This window comes from Corvus kubaryi, unplaced genomic scaffold (assembly GCF_017639235.1).
Source record: "Corvus kubaryi isolate FWS band 111438036 unplaced genomic scaffold, C.kubaryi_AGA036_p1.0 37387, whole genome shotgun sequence".
Classification (NCBI taxonomy): domain Eukaryota; kingdom Metazoa; phylum Chordata; class Aves; order Passeriformes; family Corvidae; genus Corvus; species Corvus kubaryi.
In genome coordinates, this window is record NW_024581129.1 from 11,810,205 (window position 1) to 11,830,346 (window position 20,142).

A 20,142-nucleotide genomic window follows, 5' to 3' on the forward strand; every position below is an offset into this window, starting at 1 on the left:
TATTAATCATTAATTGCACGTGGCATGCAGGATTTGTGGCAGAAGCCTTCTACTTTGTTGAGTCTATTTCAAGAAAATACATCCTCAGAAATCTCAGACTGAAACACAAAACAACCTCAATCTTTCTCTTTCTCCAAACAGGTGTGAAATGCAGCTCAGCTGAAAACGGTGCAGTTCTGACTTGCAAGTGAATTAAGCTTCATAGAATGATAAATAAAACGTTCAGTAATGTGCTTTTGGTGTGACTGAATAAGGCATCTGGATAAAATTGAGAACTATAGGAGAACATTAAATCAATTTAAAAACATGCATGAACTTCAGAATGATGCTGTCATCACATTATTTATATTCTAGACATACCAAAGAGCTATTATATTTCAGGTCTTTCATGGCAAAACAAAAGCTTTACACAAGTAATATTAAGTATTTAGATGCTTTCACGCAGGATTTATTAGTTCATATTTTGCCCTGTCTCTATATTTCTCTCAATTTCAACTGTATTTTTTGTCATTTCAGCTCTATACTGTTTGGTACATTTGTTTTGTTATCTATTATCTGATAAACAATCTGAATTCACACAGAGCTAGATATGGCTGAGAGAACTTAACCTCCCTAGATCATCAAACTAAACAAAAGCAGGAGCCAAAGAAACATAGTAGAAAAAACCCTCAGTTTTGTACTATTTAGACAAAAATATCTTTAAACACCTTTAATGTTTATCTGAATTAACTATGTTATAGAACACAATTAGCTGATACAACAGCCAACAGTAGAGGAAGTTATTTCCCACAGTAAGACATAAATTGTCTTTTGAAAGATTTTTTTCAGTACTCTTTCTTTATGAATACATATAAACCTTCACCATAAAAATAAATGTGTAAAAGAACATATTTCCTCATGTTTCAGACAAATTTTATAAATTAAATGGTCACCAAAAAAAAAAGCCAAAAAAACCCCTACATTTTTCTATAATCACCAAAATTTGTTCTTTCATCTCACTTTTAAAACACAGGCTTCTCCGAGCTTATCTCCTCGAGCAGGGCAATGCTGCTCTTTCTGGATTTCCTATGATTGGGATTTTTACAGCATTAGCCCAAAAAAGCTGCTGTTAGACTCCACTGCATCTAACAAGGCAGAAACACTTTTCATACTTATTCAGCCTGAAATTTTCCACTTGTTCCTATCTTTTGCTCTCTTGTTTAGCCAACTATTCTGAGTACAGCCATCAAACCTTTTGCATAGTAACCTTTTTTAATTTGCTTCCGAGCAGCTAAACATACCAAGCCATCAAAATGTCAGAGAATCAACAGCTCCAGCTCAAATCTTTCTCCTTTTGTGATGATCGCTGTACTAATTTAACAAACTTTTGCCATATAACAACATTTTTTAATGTAGTATAAACCTACAGTTAAGTATGATTTCATGTTCTATTTAAGCAAAACAAACAAACAAAGCCTGTCATCAACTAAACCTCTACCTGCAAAGTGGCTCTGATTTAAAGCATATTCGTAGGTAAACAAATACAAATTATATTGTAAGATTTGCATAACCAAAACTGATTCAACATACAGAACAAATCAAATGATTCAGCCATGGCTGTTTGTGTGGTATCAGGGATTTTCTGGCACTAAGGAACAGGGGAATGGGATTTGCTGGTGGCTGCCCCACACCTCTTGTCAGGACTTCAAATGATGCTCAGGCATTTCACAAGTTGTTGTTCTGTTCATGTGAAAAGAGCTTTTGATGACCAAGAATGGAGCAGTAAGTACAGAGGGAATAACACAACCCCAAAGTAGTCCAGGGAAACTGGACTGTTTTCCTTGAATCAGATTTCACAGAACTCCTCAAACAGAGCTCTTAATCGTCTGACCCAAAAGAATTTAGTGAATTCCTCTCTTTGAGAAGTGGGAGATGAGGTGCTCAAAATGTTCCAGTGAGCCACAACACAGAACTGAATTAACTCATATTCCAAAGTGTGATGATAGGGTAGATGAAAAAGCATAAAACCAGCAAAGATTATACACCACCATCTTGTAATAGGTGTAAAAATGCACATATATTGATTCAGTAGATGATTATTCAAGCATACAGTAATTAATATTTATTGTTATAGAAGCAACAGAGAGAAAAGACAAAATCTGAAGTTACTTTAAACTTATCCTATCAAATCCTTTCAGGACATAGCAAAGATTTCATCTTCGGTCTGTTGGTTCAAATCCTCTCATAGTGAACTATGTTTCAGGAGTCCCTTCCCTTTGAAACAGAAGGTAAGTTTCCAAATCCTTATTACCCATTAATTACACCTTATGTATTTTCATACCTAGGCAGCCATAGGAAAATTACCTTACTAGTTTTTACAATAAATGCAAAATTCTGTACTTGAGAAGCCACCCACATGTAAAGGCCACTAACACAAATGCTGACAATCAGTCTGACATCCAATCTGTTTCCAACCTACAGCCACAGAAATAGAGCACTGCACACTCCAAAAAAAGACCACTAACATTTTTCCCAGTTTAAAGTACATTAAAACTTCTTTTATTACTCAGAAGCTTTACCCCTGCTTGGTTCATCCTTTCTCCAGCTCATTCACATATACAATTAAAAGATAACCACCTAAAGTTTTTGTACTGGGGTTTCAAAGGGATCATAAGGCAGCAGACTGTCACTGAAATTCAAGGCACTGAGATCTTACTAATCTTCTTTAATAGCCATAGCTGTAATTTGAGTACATCAATGACAGCAATTGAGCCATATGAATTATGTGTTGATTTCCAAATAATCAATAATAAAATATTGTATCTCTCAGGTAAGAGAGAAATGAAAAGCAAAGGAAAGACAAAATATTTAAACAACATGAATACTATAAAGCACCAATATCTATTAGAATTCAAAATATCTTTGTGATATAGCATATAAAAAGGGGCTTAATGAAACAGTAATAAGGTGTTTAAATAATTTGTCCTATGACTGCAAATCACAAAATACCAGGAAGATTTATTACTCACAGAATACAGGGGCATTCTGGGAGTGATAAATTCCCAAGGGATTGGGAGAAGAAAAAACCTTAAAATTAGACTTTATCCATTATTCAAAGCAATACAAAACCAAAAACTAGTAATACTGAAAATGCACTCAGAGTGATGCAGTCTGGCAAGGAAAAGGATCAAAACATCACCCGGGGAGGAGGCTGGGGAACAACGGGCAGGAAGGAGTTTTAGGGAAAAGGACATGGAAGAGCAGGAGGACAAGTGAGCACGGGATAACGACGTGCCCTGGCAGCAAACCACATGTGCAGCACTAGGATGTGTCCGGAAGGCCCTGGGGAGCAGATCCCAAGGGATGTGATCCTTCGCCTCTAATCCAGCAGTGGTGGGGCCACACGTGGGGTTCTGTGCTCCCCAGTAGGAGGGAGATGCACAGGGTGCAGCCAGTCCAGCACAGGACCAGGAGGATGGATCAGGGAATGGGGGATTGGACATACAGGAGAGGCTGAGACAGCTGGGGCTGTTTAACCAGAGAAAGAAAAGGCTCGAGGGATCTCACAAATGTACATAAACTGCTGAAGGGAGAGAGGAAAGAAAATGGAGCCAGACACTTCTCAGTGCTGGCCAGGCAAATTAGAAGAGGCAATGCCACAGACTGACCAACACTACATCCTGTTTAGATATCAGAGAACCTCTCTCCTGGGAGTGGAACCTGTCAAACATTGGAGCAGTGTTTCCATACTGGTTGTGAGTTTGTGGAGATACCCCAAACCTGGTCCCTAAGTACCTTCTTCTACAGCTGATCCTGCTTTGTGCAGTGGATGGATTCAGCAATCTCCAGAGGGCCCCTCCAGCCTGGGTCATTCTGTGATCCCACAATATCAAAACTCTGAGTCTTTTACTGAGTGTTGGGATAATCAGCCATTTACCTTTCATCCACTACCAAACAAATGTCAAATTATTCAAGCCTCTGTGGTATATTGCCTTTAAATCTTTAAAAATTCAGTTACAGCTCCTCCCTCTGATAATCAGAACCTTCAACTGCCTATGTTACAAATTAATTAAAAAAATATACAAAAGAATCAAGAAAAAAGGAAAAAATGTTTTGAGTTTATGTGGCAAGGTTTAGGGAGTGAAGTCTGTGAAGCACCGAAGTGTAAAAAGGTAAAGTGAAAAAATTTAGACCATCTATGAGAAGGAGGAGGAGAATGAAGAAAGAAAGAATGAACTCAGAGGTAATACTGCCAAGGTAAAATATTTCAGTCATGACATGCTTGGAATTTCAAAACCAAATTATAAAGACTTTATTCTAGGATAAGGCACCTAAAGATTTAACTCTGAAATAACTATAGAGATCTATGCATGTGGATCTCTTATGACATAAAAACCCTAAGTTGCACAATGCCAATTCTATCCTCCTGTCAAAATATTTACAATTTATTAAAAATTTTAAAACGCTGTTGCTGCTAAAAAGTAAACGATATTTATGATTAAATATTGTTATTTCTTGTTCTCAGCAATGATTACTGAACCTAAAGAAATAGACCTGAACGTTTTACTAAGAACTCAGAGAGCAATAATCCTTTTTTGTCCAGACCAACTCTAGACACAACTTTGCTCTTACCCATAATTCCTCATGCTCTGACAGTGGTATCTTTCTAACAGCTTTAGCATGTACTGAATGCATGACAAACATAGGATACTGAAACTTAAAGATGGAAAAATCCTTTAGTTCCAAGACAGATGATCGCTTCTGAAGTCTTTTCAACGTCCTCCTACCCACTGTGTTTCATTTCAGAATGCAGCACTATCACACAAAAAAGAAGCCTTGCTCTGTCCGTGGGGTAGCAGAGTGAACGTGTGTTCCTCAAAACCCTTTACTGTCTGCCCCAAATTGGGCCTTTCCAGCCATGTTTGACAGCTGAATCATAAACACAGTATCCCGTGAGGTTTTTATAAGCTTTGGAAAGTCATGTTTTAAGTCTACAGCTCACCTCTCTCTGATCAATATATATTTAAAGAATTAATTAGCAGTTTTAATTCATATTTACTACTGTGCTACTTTTGCTTAAAAACAAAAAAAAGATTTTGTTCACAAGATCTCTGCTTCACACAGATTTTTCCATATTACTGAAAATTCACTCTTGAAAACAGAAGAAGTGGAAGCCATCGAGTGTCAGTGTTCATCCCCCTACCCCATCCATACACATGCAGCTATTTCCATAGGATAAAACACCTTTGATGCATGGACAGCTAATTACTGGCTAACCATAAAGACTCCCAGTTCCTAGGTTCTGTGTGCAATTTCCAGTGGCCCCACCATTACTGGAGGCCACTCAAATTATTGCAGACCCTCTTTTTAATGCTTTTGATTGGTTAGGCCCACTGTGAGAAGCCTGAGTACTGGCAGCATGGCTAGAAATTATTCCTACTAAAATAAGAATTCTAAATTAAAAAAGAAGCAATCAATCAATATTTGGATGTATATATAGATATATTATCCTGGTGTAACAGAATGATAGCAATACTCACATGAAATAATTTGGTTTAAATCCTAAAAATTAAACTTGCCAAATGCTTTGAACCTGCCTATGTGCAATGTCATTGCAAAGAGAACACATCAAGAATTTGGCTACTGAGCAGATGTGACTTGGGAAAAGTGAGAGAAATTATTGAAGTTGCACTATTAAAAACACTAAAATAAGCACTTTGTGGTGTATGGAAAGCAAACACTTATTTTCATAGTTCTGTCCTGTGTTGTTCTGGTTTTACTTTGCTCTGGTTTCTTTTGCCTCCTTCCTTGGTCTCTCCCTTGTTCTGGTCCAACCAACCTGCCCAAATGCACACATATGCACATTTCCATATAAACATGCATACATACACACATGCACATATATAAATATATAAAATATTTATGTGTGTATGGAAATGCCCACGTTCTTTCTACACTCATTACCAACTTTTCCCATGCAAGTCGGCCAAGGCTTGCTATGAAGAGAGGCAAAGGGAAGAGAGAGAAGCACTTTCTCTACAGCCCCCAAAACAATGCTGCTTGCCCAGCTTTTTCTCCCTTTGTGGCTGACAGGCTGAAGGCACAGATGCCAAGCCAAGGAAGTGATTTTCCAGTGATGGCATCTGGCTCCTTGGCACACTCCACTGATATTTGTGTTGGCTCCTTTGCCGTTGCCCCTGGGTCTGTTAATGGGTTAAGTTGGTGATAGGATGTTGTCTGATCCTTTCTTTTAACTCACCTTTGATTCTAGTCAATTCCTGTCAGAATAAAGCTGCTCTTCATCCTCCTGAAATCTTTGTGCTTTAGCTGGCATACGTAATGATGTCATTTTGGATGGTCCTGTTGTGCTAATGGATGTTTTGGATAGGGCAAGCCACTTCTTTGTATATTTTACACTTGAAAAATTATGTCTTCCAAAACTTATTAACACAAATAGTTTATTCAAGGACACTGTTTTTTATTGTGATCCTAAAAAAGAATAAGAAAGGGCTAAAACTGTGAAAGTACCATTACCATGATAAAAAGCAAGCATTATCAAAATCTGATTATATTTCATTATAACTCCTTGTGTTCAAAAAAAACACCAAAAATCATAGTATCCTTCTCTATACGTTGCAGGAAATGGTGATGCAAATTTTATAGTTTAAAGTAAGAAGTCAGTAAGCTGCTTGAACACATCACAAAAGGTAACTCCAATGGGCTTATCCCACAACAACATGGTTTCTAGTCTAGAAATATCAGTCTATATGACAGTAATTACTAAAACAGATGGGCAAGGAGCCAAAAAGCGGCATCACATCAACAGTGGGCTGAATGCAACTGGGAACTGTGGAGCAGAAAGGATCTGTGCCAGATTGTGTGGCAGCTGAGAGTCTCATTGGTGACCATTTGTTGTGCAATCTCAGACACATCTAAAAAATTATGCATTCCCCATTGATTTCGTGCTAAAATGGTAGAGGAAAAAAACACCCCTCTGTCTGAACTTGAACACAGTACCTGCTGACAAGCTCCTTCCTTTGAGTACTCAGGATTTTCCTCCTTGCACTTCCATGTTCCTATCTGCCATTCACAAGACTGGCTGCACATTTTAGATCCACATTGTCAGGTGTTACATGAGCGGCAGTCAAAACAACAAGAGAGGTCTGCAGACAGAATTAACCAATAGATTCAAAATATTCCTAAAACTTATCCCAAAAAAACCCACCATGTATTATATTTTCCCTTCAGGAAATCTATTTAAAAATATTGGCAAGCTATAGGTGAGCAGCACTTTTGTTAAAATAAACAGAAAAAAAAAATCTAGACTCAAAAGACCAATGATCTCTAAAATGATTAAAGAAACGCAAAGCAAACCCAGAATTCCTTAACTGTATCCTGTTACCATCTGATTTTTTGTTTTTCTTTTTTTTTCTAAAAAGTAGTTCACATCACACAAAACTTTGATTTAAATAATTCTGCTGACTAGTCAACCCCTGTACCTTTTAGAAAGTACATTTTTCTAATTATTATTGGAATTGGCCATCATTATGAAGAATACTAAAAATCCAGCTGAGCTGATTAAGATCAATATTCATATGAATTGTTCTCTAACAGCAATTAATAGTTTGCAATTGTTAAGACTAGGACAGTAACAATAAAGCATTATCTTCAGTCCAGTCTGATATCTAATGTTATTGAGATTATGAACAACTTTTAATAAAGAAATCTTTTGGATATAATGGCATTGGCACTTCCTTCTGAGTCTCTCACCAGGCTGTTCAGGCAGGCAGCCTTGCAATTAATCTTAGCACTTCATACATTTTCCAAACATCCTTGCCTATTGACTCCTACAGAAAAGTGCTCATCCACTCACTTGGTTACATTAATTATACAGAGGAGATAAAGCCAAGGAAATCTGTGAGACACCAGAGACTCCATTAGTTTTCTGTGTAAATTCCAAATTTGTTTCATGTAAACAGAAGGACGCACATCACTGACACTGGTGGGTCCCTGATCACATGTGCAAGTTCAGCTGGAATCTCAGCTCCTCTGAGACTGAGACAGCAATCCCTGCACACCCTGCACAAGATCCACCAAGAGGTCTTAGATGGTTTACCTGCCCCTCAGAATTTTAGAGGCAATAAAGAGGCTGTAAAACACTGCAAACTTCCATCAGATTTTCCCACCTGGAGCATTTCTACATGTTAAACTACCTTGGATTAACAACACTAGAAAGAAGCAAAGAAGGTATGAAAAGTCAGTGGTGGGGCAAATAAGAAGTAGGGGTGAGGTGGGAAAGGACAAGGCAAAGGGAGAGGAGTAAATTATTTACAGTGTAGAATAGTTTTGATTTACCTGGACTTCTTTACATTGACCTCTGACTGCAACTACATTTCCTCTTGCTTTTTTCCTTCACAACACCTAAAAAGCAGCCCAGAGATGAACTAAATAATTATTGTGCACACTTCTCTTTTGTCTCAGTTCCAACAAAACTTGATACCATTCCAGAGTCCAGATTTTTCTTGAAGAAAGTGATCTTAAATTCTTACAACTTAGCAAACATGTATGATATATTATACACTTTGCCCAAATTAAAAAATGTCCCCTACACGTGCCAATGTACTCCCTGCATGAGGCACAGTATTTATTCTGCATAAACTGAAAGCAAGCTACTTTCTCAAGGTGAGGCAACAGAGGTCTGAGGAAAAGAGCTGTCAGTGTGAGCAGAAAAATCCCACTCTCACTTGAATCACAGCATGCAGACAAATATTTCAATTTTTGTGTGCATGTAAACTTGGCACTGTTTCATAGAATATCAATTGTGTCAATTTAAAAATATGAAATTAGCAATTTGGACATGAATTCAGAGAATAATTTGCATATACATGTATGTATATACATATATACACAAACATATGTGTACCTGCATGAAGGAAAAAATCCCTTGCATCAATCAGTGGCTTGCAGGAAAGTGAAATAGTGAAGATCCTGGTTTGCTGCCTTTAGCCAGTTAAAAGAAATTAAAATAAAATATTGTTAAAAAGCAAGAATTAATCTTCAGCTGACAACATAACGCTCATCAGTACAGTGAATTTTTCATTAGCCTAAGAAGGAAAAAACCATATATGCACATATACAAAAAAAAAAAAAAAATATAGCTATAGTATCAATATATAATTCTGTAAATCTACAATTAAGTCTGCTTAAGTTTAGGGGACAAGAAAGTGATAATCAGTCTGTATTTCCTCTAATAACACAAAGTCATTCAAAACAGGAGCTTAAAAGGAGCTAACTGACTATTTCAAGCAACTGCAAAATCAAAGTGACAAAACAAATGGGAACCTCTGCTCTGGCTCCTAAAGGATCTTGGTGCACCCAGTAAAAGAGGGCAGACATCTCTCACACTGGGAAATTAAATTCTTACCTGAGCAAAATCCCAATTTAAGTGAAGCAAAGATTATGTGAGCACTTATTGATTCTGTGTGTTAAGGAAACAATTTCTAATAGAGAATGTTTCTGTTAAGGAACTGAAATGGGAACTACTATATAATATAAACCCCACAGTCCCTGAATATACAGACAAGAGCAGCTTCTGTACTTGAAGTGGGACTTACTCCATGAGAAAATATGTGAGAATGAGCCATTCTGAAAACCATTTTATAGCAAAAATGTGTTAATATCCGTTGTTATAAACTATCTAGTTGGTATTTCTATAGCCCAGAGCTTTAGGATAAGCCTTAAAATTACCAAACCTCCTGAATGGAAGCAGACACAAAGCAAGGGAAAAACACAGGCAGCTGTCACTGTCCCAAATCAAGGTGAGCAGAGTGGTTCTGCTGGAAATGTTTTGTTACAGGGTTGTATTGGCAGGGGGAAGGCAGAAATCACAGAGAACCTTCAAAGGCTCATTAAGCAGTTTGGAGTTTCCTGTGTCTCCTAGGACAGCTGAAGAGAGGGGAAGGAGGAAGTAGATTCATGTTAAGAACAATATAAACAATAGTGTCTGTTTAGATCGTTCACCTTTCCTTCACAAAAATAACTGTTAGATACTAAACAATGTCAAAGTCCCAACTGGAAAGCAAATAATCATGGAAAGAACAATGCAGAAATGCTTTTGCTTGGTTCATTTGGGTTGGTTGGGGTTTTTTAAGTTAGAATGGTCATTTGGTTTTCTTTTTTTCAGTTCTGAAGTCCTCTTGGGTCTGCCCTTGCCTGTTCTCTTTCTGTGAACTTGGATAAATGCTATAGTACTGATTAAGTTCACTAAATCTTAGAAATTATATTAATAGGAATATTCTTTACTTTTTTTAAAATCTATCTGGCTAATTACAACCTGAAAAGCATACATGTTTTTTATTAAAATGTGAAGAAATACTATTCTACTGAAAGCCATTGCTAGTCTGGTTTTGTCCAAAAGCACCATCACACAAAGAAAACCAGGAACAAGATAATTATTTGCATGCAAACCTCATAAAAAGGCAATAATCTAGATGGAATATCCACTGTTTCATACATAAAAAGTTATTAAAATATTAAAATGTAATTAAAATGAAAATATTTAAATGTAATCACTGGGCACTTATAAGACAGTTCACAAATATATGCAAATTACTGGGGGTTTATTTATTTATAAATAAATATGTTCAAATACACCAATGTAATCTAAAAACATATTAAAACAACACAAAATAATCTCATGACAATAATTTTATCCATTGGCTCAACACAACTTTTTGTTCATAATACTAATAAAAGGCAGGAGAAATAACCTCTATATTATTCACCTGTAAACAAATATACTTAAATAAGTGCATTACGTTTTCATCCATTTTATTAAACACATATTCCATTCATAACTAAATAAAAATATCTATGTACTTATGTGAACTGTGGGATAAAATGTTTGTACTTCCATTCATTTTACATACTGGAAATGGGTTTAAGTGACTCCCAGAATCAGGGGTTTGAAAGTGAGTGATGCTGCAGTACTTCAGAGCACATGGAAAAAGGTCACAGCGTCACAGGGGCTGACCCCAGTGGAATGAAGTCTATCAACAAACAAGTGTTTGACTGAATCACATTTCATTGAATAATACCTGCAAATGTGACTCCAGCAAAGCTCCAATATCTTGCACATAACCAGAAATGCAAAGAGACATTTTCAAGAGCCAGGGCAAATGCTGTGGATGACTTTCCCTGGCTTTCACCAGGCACTGCCATTAGAGTGCTTTAGCTTCCATTAAGTTGTCACTTCCCTGTGCTGCCAGCTTTTCAAGGGGGACAATTCGTTCTGACAGAGCCATGGCCTGTCACATGCACTCACAGTTCAGTGGGAATGAACAGGAAAAGCCCCAGAGCTGATGGATTTATTAGAGATTGGAGCTGGCACATATATTGCTTATATGTACAGAGCAAGGTAATTAATAAGCTCTAACCTGTCCACCTAAAGCACTTCATATTTAGTTGCAGAAATGTAACTCAAGGCACACAAACATAAAACACATAAAGCTGTTCTTTCATTGGATTTTGAACATTAAATTTGTTTAATTAGCCCTTACTGATTGCTGTGTAACAACCACATCTAGTTCAGACATATTTTTAATATGTAAGAATTGCCACACTGCCCAAGAGAAAAGGCTGATCTAGTCCAAAATCACAGGGGTAAACATTTAGGGAGGAACATAAGAAATGCCCTGTGAGCATGGCCCTTGTCCTCAAATCATAACCCTGCAGCCAGTGACTCCTGAGCTTCCTGAGCCAGAACTTTTTACACAGGCTCTGGATCCATCCTGCTTGATCCCAAATAAATTCTAAGTGCCACAATTCTGCTCCATGTGAAAAAAAGGACTTAGTTATGCTAATATTAAGCATACTGGCTGACAATACCACTGAGTACTAATTCTTATACTGCAAAATATTCCATTTTCTTTGAAGCACTGCTGATTGTATAGGCCTCTCTTTTCACTCATCTGTCATCATTCCAGCTCAAAGGACCCTAATCTGTCACCCAACAGAAGATATTTTGTACTTCTCACCTTCTCTCTTTGTACCTATTGGACATATGGGTGGCCAGAAATATGCTTGCTGTACAAAACATGAATGCAAGAAGAACACTAAAGATCTCCACATCATTCCAGTTTTCTATCACAGAAATTATGACCATCAGTCTTTAATGCATTCATTGTACTTTATGTTTTCTTGATAACTGTTAATGAACTATTAATTATATTTTATCCTTGGTCAGATCCAATAAAGGAACTTTGCACAACCTGAAGACAAATTATTTAATTTAATTTGCTGGTTTTGGCTAGGAGAGAGTTAATTTTCTCCATGGTAGGTAGTATGGGGCTGTGGGTTGGATTTGTGCTGCAAACACAAGGAATCTCTAATAAGACAGGGAAGTTTTTGCCACTGCTGAGCAGAGCTGACACAGATCCAAAGCTGCTTCTGCTCCTCATCCCACCAGCCATGGGCTGGGAATGCACAAGGGAGTGGACACAGCCAGGTCAGATGACCTCAGCTGACCCAAGGGATATTCCAGAATATCTCATGCCATGCTCAGCACATAAAGCTGGAGAAGGAGGAAGAGGGGGATGTTTGGAGTGATGCCGTTTGTCTTCCCAAGTCACTGTTCCACATGAGGAGCCCTGCTGTCCTGGGGTGGCTGAACCCCTGCCTGCCCATGGGCAGTGGGAATGAATTCCTTGTTTTGCTTTACCTATTGAAGTGTCTTTATCTCAACGCACGGGCTTTGGGGTTTTTTACCAATTCTCCTCCCTCCCAGGGCAGGCAGCAGTGGGGGTGCTCAGTGAGCAGCTCTGTGGTACTTAGTTACTGGCTGAGGTTAAACCACAACCCTTAAGTAATAGTTCATCTCTTTATAATCTTGGAAAAATGAAGCACTGAAGAGAGCAAATGTTTTTCTGAAGCAGAAGTCAATTAGAGAAGATACAATTATACACAGAATCCTCACAAATGCCAAAATGTTGTTTCTTCTTATAAATCCTTACAGAGGATTTTGTCCTTTCTCTCTCTCTCCTACTGCATCTTCGCTGCTGGAACTCAGTCGTTGTCCTTCTGGATTACAGCTCTTCTGGAAGTTGTTCTACTGGGCTGCTGCAGAAGGCACTTGGGCCACAGCAAGGGTGGCAGAAAAAAGCACATGATGTCAGAAGGGAGGAAGGTGGGAGAGAACAGACACTGTTATGCTCGTGGTGGCAAGAGCCAGAGCAGAGCAGAGGCAGAGCCAGCTGGCTGAGAGGGAAGGATGACAGCCATCAGATTAACTGGGAACAGCCAGGCAGTCCCGAACACCACCACAACAGAGACTTGGCCCATCAGTAAAGACAGAATAAAGTCCATTAAACATTTTGAAGGGCAAAATCTAGGTTAGGAAAAGGTTAGGCAATATAAAGATGTGTAAGGAGATTACACAAGAAAGACTAGAAGCAGCTGTGTGAGAGGCTAAAGAGAAAAAAGAGATGCAGAGGGGAGGCAGTAAAAAGATAAAAAAAAGAGAAAATATTGATTAAATAACTACTCAGCAATATATGTCTCAACATATAGTAGAAGAGCTACAGACACAATAAACCGTCTCTAGCTGGTTTTGCATATTAATATTCTTGGTTGTACAGTTATTGGATACTTCTGGTTTCACCTTTAACATTCCAAGTGAAAGGACACATAATTCTCTGCTGAGGTGATAACTCAGAGCAGACATGACCATTACAAAGGTCAATTGTTCAGCAAGTTTAGCATAATCTTTATTGATTTCTAATTATTACTTTTAACTTTGCCATGTTTTGCTTCCTTAATTACAATTCTGACATATTTTAAGATTTATCTAGGAGCCGAGGCTGAGGTGCAGAGGCTCATAGAGAAATCTTGGTGATTTGCTTGCATACAATATGAAAATGATAAGCTGGATCTAGCCTCATGCAACACTTGGGCTGAAATAAAATACTAAGAATTGATTATTGTCAAAATTCAAATCATTTAGAATGAACAAAAAGTGAAGATAACTTATTTTTTTCTTATATAAAGATATTCTGAGCTAGCTGGTGCCACTGAACAGTCAAAATTGCACTCCTGTTATTACATATAGACTTTGATCTAAATGATGCTGCCCTTCTAACTTCCAATGCACATTAATTCTTTCCACCTATAAATTGCCTTTACAGGTTTGGAGTTTTGTGTTCTTCGAAAACTCAGTCTTATTTAGAAGGCTTTTAGGATAATTCTGCTTGATGAAAGAATCTTTTGAAAAAAAATTGAACCTGAACTGCTCTGAATTTTCTACACATACATCTCAAGGTAAACAGAATGCTTCACATAAAGCACAGAAAAAATTAACCTGTTATTGTTACTATTAGAACTTCTGGGATAACTGGAAAAAATCAAGGTTGAGTGATATCTCATCTTTGCAGATGGTTGTGCTACTTGGAATCAGCATCAGAGAAAAATTAGTCAAGTTTTCATTAAGAGTAATTATGAAATACAGAAATACTCAGCTGAAAAGATGAGTTCTGACAAACTTGGTCAAGTAGCAAGCTGTAAACTGCTTCTTTTTTTTCCCACATTCGTTCTAAAATGCTTGTTACATTCTTTAACATCCTTCATAGCTGCATTGAAAATACAATTTATTTATTAACAAGCAGTATTTCCATTCTTTGACAGATTCTCCAGCCCCACCTCCCCCCCCCAAAAAAAACCCCTCAAAACTTTCAACTAAGCTCATCAATTACTCTTAACACTCTAAATAGTTGGCAATGTTTACACAACATCCTTTCAGAGTTATTCAGCTCGATCTTGCAGCTCATTAAAAGGATCTCTATTTATTTGCTGTGTGTTACAGTTCTTCGCTTTGGCACAACACGCAAAAAGGAAGCCAATTTTACTTTTCCCTGTGGTGTTAATTGGTAGAGCATGCTGCCTGCCTCTTCATTAATTATGTCAACGTGTATGAAACTTTCATTTTCATGGCAATGTATTAACAAAGCTTTGCAATGAGGCTGACAAAAAGCCGGCAAACTCCAGTTTATAAAAAGTGGGTAATGAAGGCTAGAAGTGACCAGAATATAATATTTATTTCAAAAACCAGCTTTTTTCCCCCTTATCCCTTTCAGAAAACATCTAAAGCAAGCACTTACTGAAGTAAACAAGATCAACTTTGCTGCTGAAAGTAAATAAATCTCCATATAACGCACAGATAATGGATCTGGAAACACTGTAACTTCCCAGAGCACAAAGAATGAGAGAAGGACCTTTAGCCCAGCTGAAATGGTTTTGCTCCTAAAACCATTTCCAGATAATTTACTGATCTCATCCCATTAAGTGTAGAGAAATCACTCATTGCTTGATAGCTCACTAAACACTGGGGCTTTGTCTAAAGACAAAACTACCACTGGCACAGCAAAAACAGGCACTGTCCATATGAAATTCCTCTGGATGCCTTTAGCCTGTTTCTGTTTACTAACTGCAAGTGTTGGTAAAAGATTAATACTGAGCTTTTCTGACTACTTTTTTTCCCCCCCCCCCTAAAAAAACTTTAAACAAAACAAAAAACCTAAACAGAAACAAACAAAATAAACACCAAAACCAACCTACCAACCAACCAACAACAAAAAAAAAATTCTTGATCAGCTCTCGGTGACTTCAGATAGAGCACGCTGAATTTCACTGCACTGGGGAGACTGCTGGGAGACACAGACTAAAGCAACAAATGAAGTCTGCCATAAGTTACTTCAGTTCTTTCTGGAAATTCTGAAATGCAAAGCATTAAGATAGAGCAGTGGTGTATTGTAGGAGATGTAAAGCACTACAACCTATAATCGAAAAACCTTGAGAAGTTACCATCTCGCATTCATGGAATGACAGCTCCCAGTCTTGGAAATCACACCTAGAGAGGCTTCCATGTCACCACTGAGGTGGTAAATGCTACAGACAAAAGTGCTTATTTCTCACCCCAGGTATCTTCTGACTGATAAAAAGACACGTTTGTCACTGGCTAATAGCTCTATTTGAAGGATTAAAGAAACCCCAAACAAACCCTAACAAAACCAAAAAAAACCACAAAACCCTCACAAACAACTAAATGTACATTCCAATCTATGATCTAAGCCCTTTCATTCTGTACTTCTCTCCCTATGTATTTGGGATGCCCTAAAACTAATTCTTTGCAGTGAGATCAAGAAATAAAGAGAGAAAAAAAATTGGAAAAAAAGTTTCCTACAGTAAGCTTAAACCCTAAAACAACAAACAAAGAAATCTATCTGTACACTGAAAGCATTTATCCTTCAAGTGATTCTAGCCAGGGTGGGAGATGAGAGGGACTCTAGGGAAGCACAGACCTCATGGTCTATTCCCTGTCCGTGGCTTCTGCCCCCGATGGAAGAAGCAAAGCTCTACTCAGCAGACCTCTCATCCAGATGCTGAAGAATTGCGGGGGCCAATTTTTTTGTTTGTTTGTTTCTACTTTCCTCTTCCACTTTACCAATATCTATTATGTTATTTCTCTCAGGCTAGAAGTATACCAGTACACAGACTGCACTTTCCTGTGTATTTACAAGGCTCAGCACTACAGGACGCTCCAAACCCACTTAATACAGACATTTCTGTATATAGCTCCTTTTGTATGTAAATGTCCTCAGAAATACTACAAACATGAAACAAACCCGATGTTTTCTGGTATGACTGAATTAGTGGAGCCTCATTGATCTAACAGATTAAGTTTTCATCTATTTATTCTTTCTTGCTCTCCATTTTCTCCTCCTTTACATGTTTGGCCTCTCCATCTTTCCTTCTCCCTGCAGCACTCTCTGAGCATCACAAACTCCCTGCTGTCCTTGTCTTCTCACTCAGTTTCTCTTAATTTTTCACTCCCCTTTCATCAAGCTTTAGCTGACTTCTCTCATACCCATAAGGTCTCTTAAACCTATTCCTGGCTTCAATTCTCCTTCTCCTCCTCCAATTCAACCCCCTCAGGATCCCCCTTCTCTTTTCACTTGGATCCTGCTCAGTGCTACAGATGCTTCACTGCTGGACAGGTCTGTGGTCTCCTGTTCCCAACAAACCTGTCTCTAGGCATTTCTTCCTCCCTTCCTGTCTCTTGCTAAGTTCCTCTCCTCTGTGAGCTCCTAAGTAATTTATAAACACCATGTTTCTTTGCTCTTACTGCCAGAAAATCTGCACTGAAATTTTATGTTTATTCTACTCTAATAACTCCTTGCTCCCAGACAGTTTGGAAAAGCTATGACAAGGTTCTATCATGAAATATTTTCTATGTTATTACTCCTTATCTTCATCAGGAAGTAGCTTTGCAAAGGCACACAGAAATTAACCTTGGACTACAATTGAACAGCCATTCTATAACTGAAACAAGACTAAAAAGAAATATTCTGGACAATTGTTCACCTTACCTGCATTTCTTCTCTGGTAGCTCATTGCCTCAATATAATTTTAGGAACGAGTTTTGAAAATAGGTCCTAAAACAAAGCACTTTTTCCTATGTCTCCCTAGAAGCAGCTGATCTATCTGGATTGTATTGGACAGTGTTAGCTATTCCTCTTGAGTTTCCTGTGCAGTTCTTATTTGATATTTCTGTATAAAATACTAAATTAAAAACAAGTACTTAGACTTTCTTGGGTAATTGCCTAGGTTGATATTAATTAGAAGCTGCAAAAATTACATGGAAGTTTAAGAACTGCATACCTAATAGAAAGCACATGTGAGGCAAAGAAAGAATCTTTAAAAAACAGATTTATGATCATTTTAGCCAGTATTCATCAAAACTGAAAGCTTACATACCATAGGTAGCTAATTGATATTTTTTTTCTCTTCTATATGTGTTATTTTTTCTCTGTCACACAGATAAAATGTTCTTTGTCAGCAGCTACACTTCCCTGTCAGATTTTATACTTCAGTGACGATGTTTTATGTTCAGCAGCTTGCACATAAGTATTCTCATGCAGCTACTGCATTTCTACACTTTTCAGTTCTACAGGGTTGGGCTTTGTTTCCCTATCTTCTATCCCAACTCAAACCAAACAAAAACAACCTGAAAATAAAAGTAATTCAGTAGAGATTACCTATTCCCACATACCATCAGCATTACCAAACTTTTCTCAGTGACATATATAGTGGCACTAAACATCCACAACTGTATTCTCCAGAGCTTGTAAGACAAAAAAAAAATCCCTTGATTTCACATATAACAAAACAAAACAAAACAGAACAGAACAAAACAAAAAAAAGCTATCTCTGAATCAAGTGCTGTTCAAAATAGAGCACATGCTTTGGGAAAAAAACCCCAAACTCTCAAATTCTCAGAAATGCAGAAGTAGCTCTCCAGAAAGTTGTACCAATGCTTCTTTTCTTTCAGTACCAAAATATTGCAACTTCAGTTTTTCTAGAGCTGGTGCCTGGGTGTTGGCTGTTACATTTTTGCTGCTTCAACTGAAGAAACCTCTGTCAACTCGTTATCTCCCTCAGGAAACCTGTATCACTTGGGAACAATCACCACTTATCAGCTCTGGGCAAGCCGGTCTAATTGCTTTTTTAAAGTCATATGGAGTCTCTACATCTTTCCGTGGTCAGTACATTTCCCAGCCTGCTGGTCACTTACATGGAGTTTCTCTGCCTTTGCAGTTCATAAACATTCCTGACCTTCCATGGTGTGAGGGCTGGACACACTGCCCAACAGAAGTCAAGAGATATGAATAAAACAACTCTAGCTAAGGCAGTTGCTTAAATATCCAAAACCTGCATTATCCCTTCCAGACCCAATTCATGGCTCTAGTGAAATGGTGAAAGCTCCCATTGATGGACTATATTCTTTTCTGCCACATATATGGTTTTCAATTATAATTGTTAATACAGATGATTTGCCTGCAGGCAGTTTGTCAAGCAATCAGTTCGTTATGCCTCAGTCACTTTGATATTTCCCCTTCTGGCCTCTTTCTATCTCCAAGCTTCAGTCTGCTGGGTTATGTTTGTGTCTCAGTCAGGGACACAAAGTGTTGCCCACACTGTTCCAAGTCCATGGGGCAGCAGTGGACACAGACCCTCCACATCCCAGACAGGAATGAAGCAGAGCTGGTGGCATTGTGCAGCTGCAAAGGACTCAGACTTGGTTCATATTGATCCCATCAGGAAGCAGCAGGAGATCCACCTAGGCTGAGTGAAAGCAAAGCTTGAGTAACAAACATGCAGCCATTCAGGTTCATGCACAACATGCCTAAACAACTTGCCTTCCTACAGGTATAAAAAAGGGTTTAAACAGTGAGATGTACTTTGTTCAATACATGGGAAAGACGAGTGCTACATGGACATTGGCACTAGGGAAAGAACATTGCTTCTAGGACATTTGAATTCCTGTGCTAGCATTACACAATTTAAATTGCACAGATCACTTCTTCCTCTCTTCTTACATCCACGCCTCTTTTCCTTCCAAATGATGTCTTCAATGGCACGTAACTGGGATGCATCTGGCACGCTCTGTTAGGCCCCCACAGGTCTAAAAGCCCACAGCAGTACCCTGCATTTGGACATATGTGCACTAAGTTGCACTGTGCCATAGCCTCTCCTCAACTATGATCATAAAATTTTATTTCCAACTTGGAGGGAAAGAGAGCAAAGTCCTCTGGAATTTGGGAGTGAGCCAACAGGAAGTGCTAAATGAATAAAGAGCATCTGCAAGTGTGCCCTAGGGACGAAGCAGTGAATGCCTATGACACGCTGCTTCCAAGTTGGGATTCTGATTCTGGTGCCAAAAACTCATATATTTCCTTGCTTCAGTAGTTATTAATCAATTAATATACTGTATTAAATAGCCAATCCCTAAATAAGCTTTTTCACATTTTAGTTTCTAAAGCAAAAGAAACACACATAACAAAGCAAATAAATGCTGCTATATTTGAAAACTGATTGTTTCAAGTGATTTTTATTGATTCCAAAACATGTTAGCAATAGACAAAATAAAGCAAGGTAATCAAGCAGAGGAGAATACTTTCTCAAAAACAGGTAAAAATCATCACTGTCCCCAGTGTGTGTGAGGTAAGGAAATAATAGAGAAATACAACTGATTTGGACTGATAGTTTGGCTGCCCCCTCACTCCTCCACACCTTCCTCCAGCTCCCAAGATGGGCCGCACCTACAGCTTCTGT

At 38.0% G+C, this 20,142-nt stretch overlaps 1 protein-coding gene across 20 annotated transcripts in view; it reads right to left on the reverse strand.

Moving 5' to 3' along the window:
* The window catches only part of RBFOX1 (RNA binding fox-1 homolog 1), a 1,110,759-nt gene that overhangs the window by 278,883 nt on the left and 811,734 nt on the right, over positions 1-20,142 (reverse strand). The window contains exons 1-2 of one of the 20 annotated variants that reach the window (XM_042037792.1): positions 8,335-8,400; positions 6,997-7,142 (exon numbers count right to left, since the gene is read on the reverse strand). The exons of the other annotated variants lie outside the window; for them this stretch is intronic. Of the exons in view, the coding sequence (XP_041893726.1) occupies positions 6,997-7,086 (90 nt within the window). The 5' untranslated portion in view covers positions 7,087-7,142; positions 8,335-8,400. Of the gene's footprint in view, positions 1-6,996; positions 7,143-8,334; positions 8,401-20,142 lie in introns of those variants that run through there. 20 annotated transcript variants of the gene reach the window in all.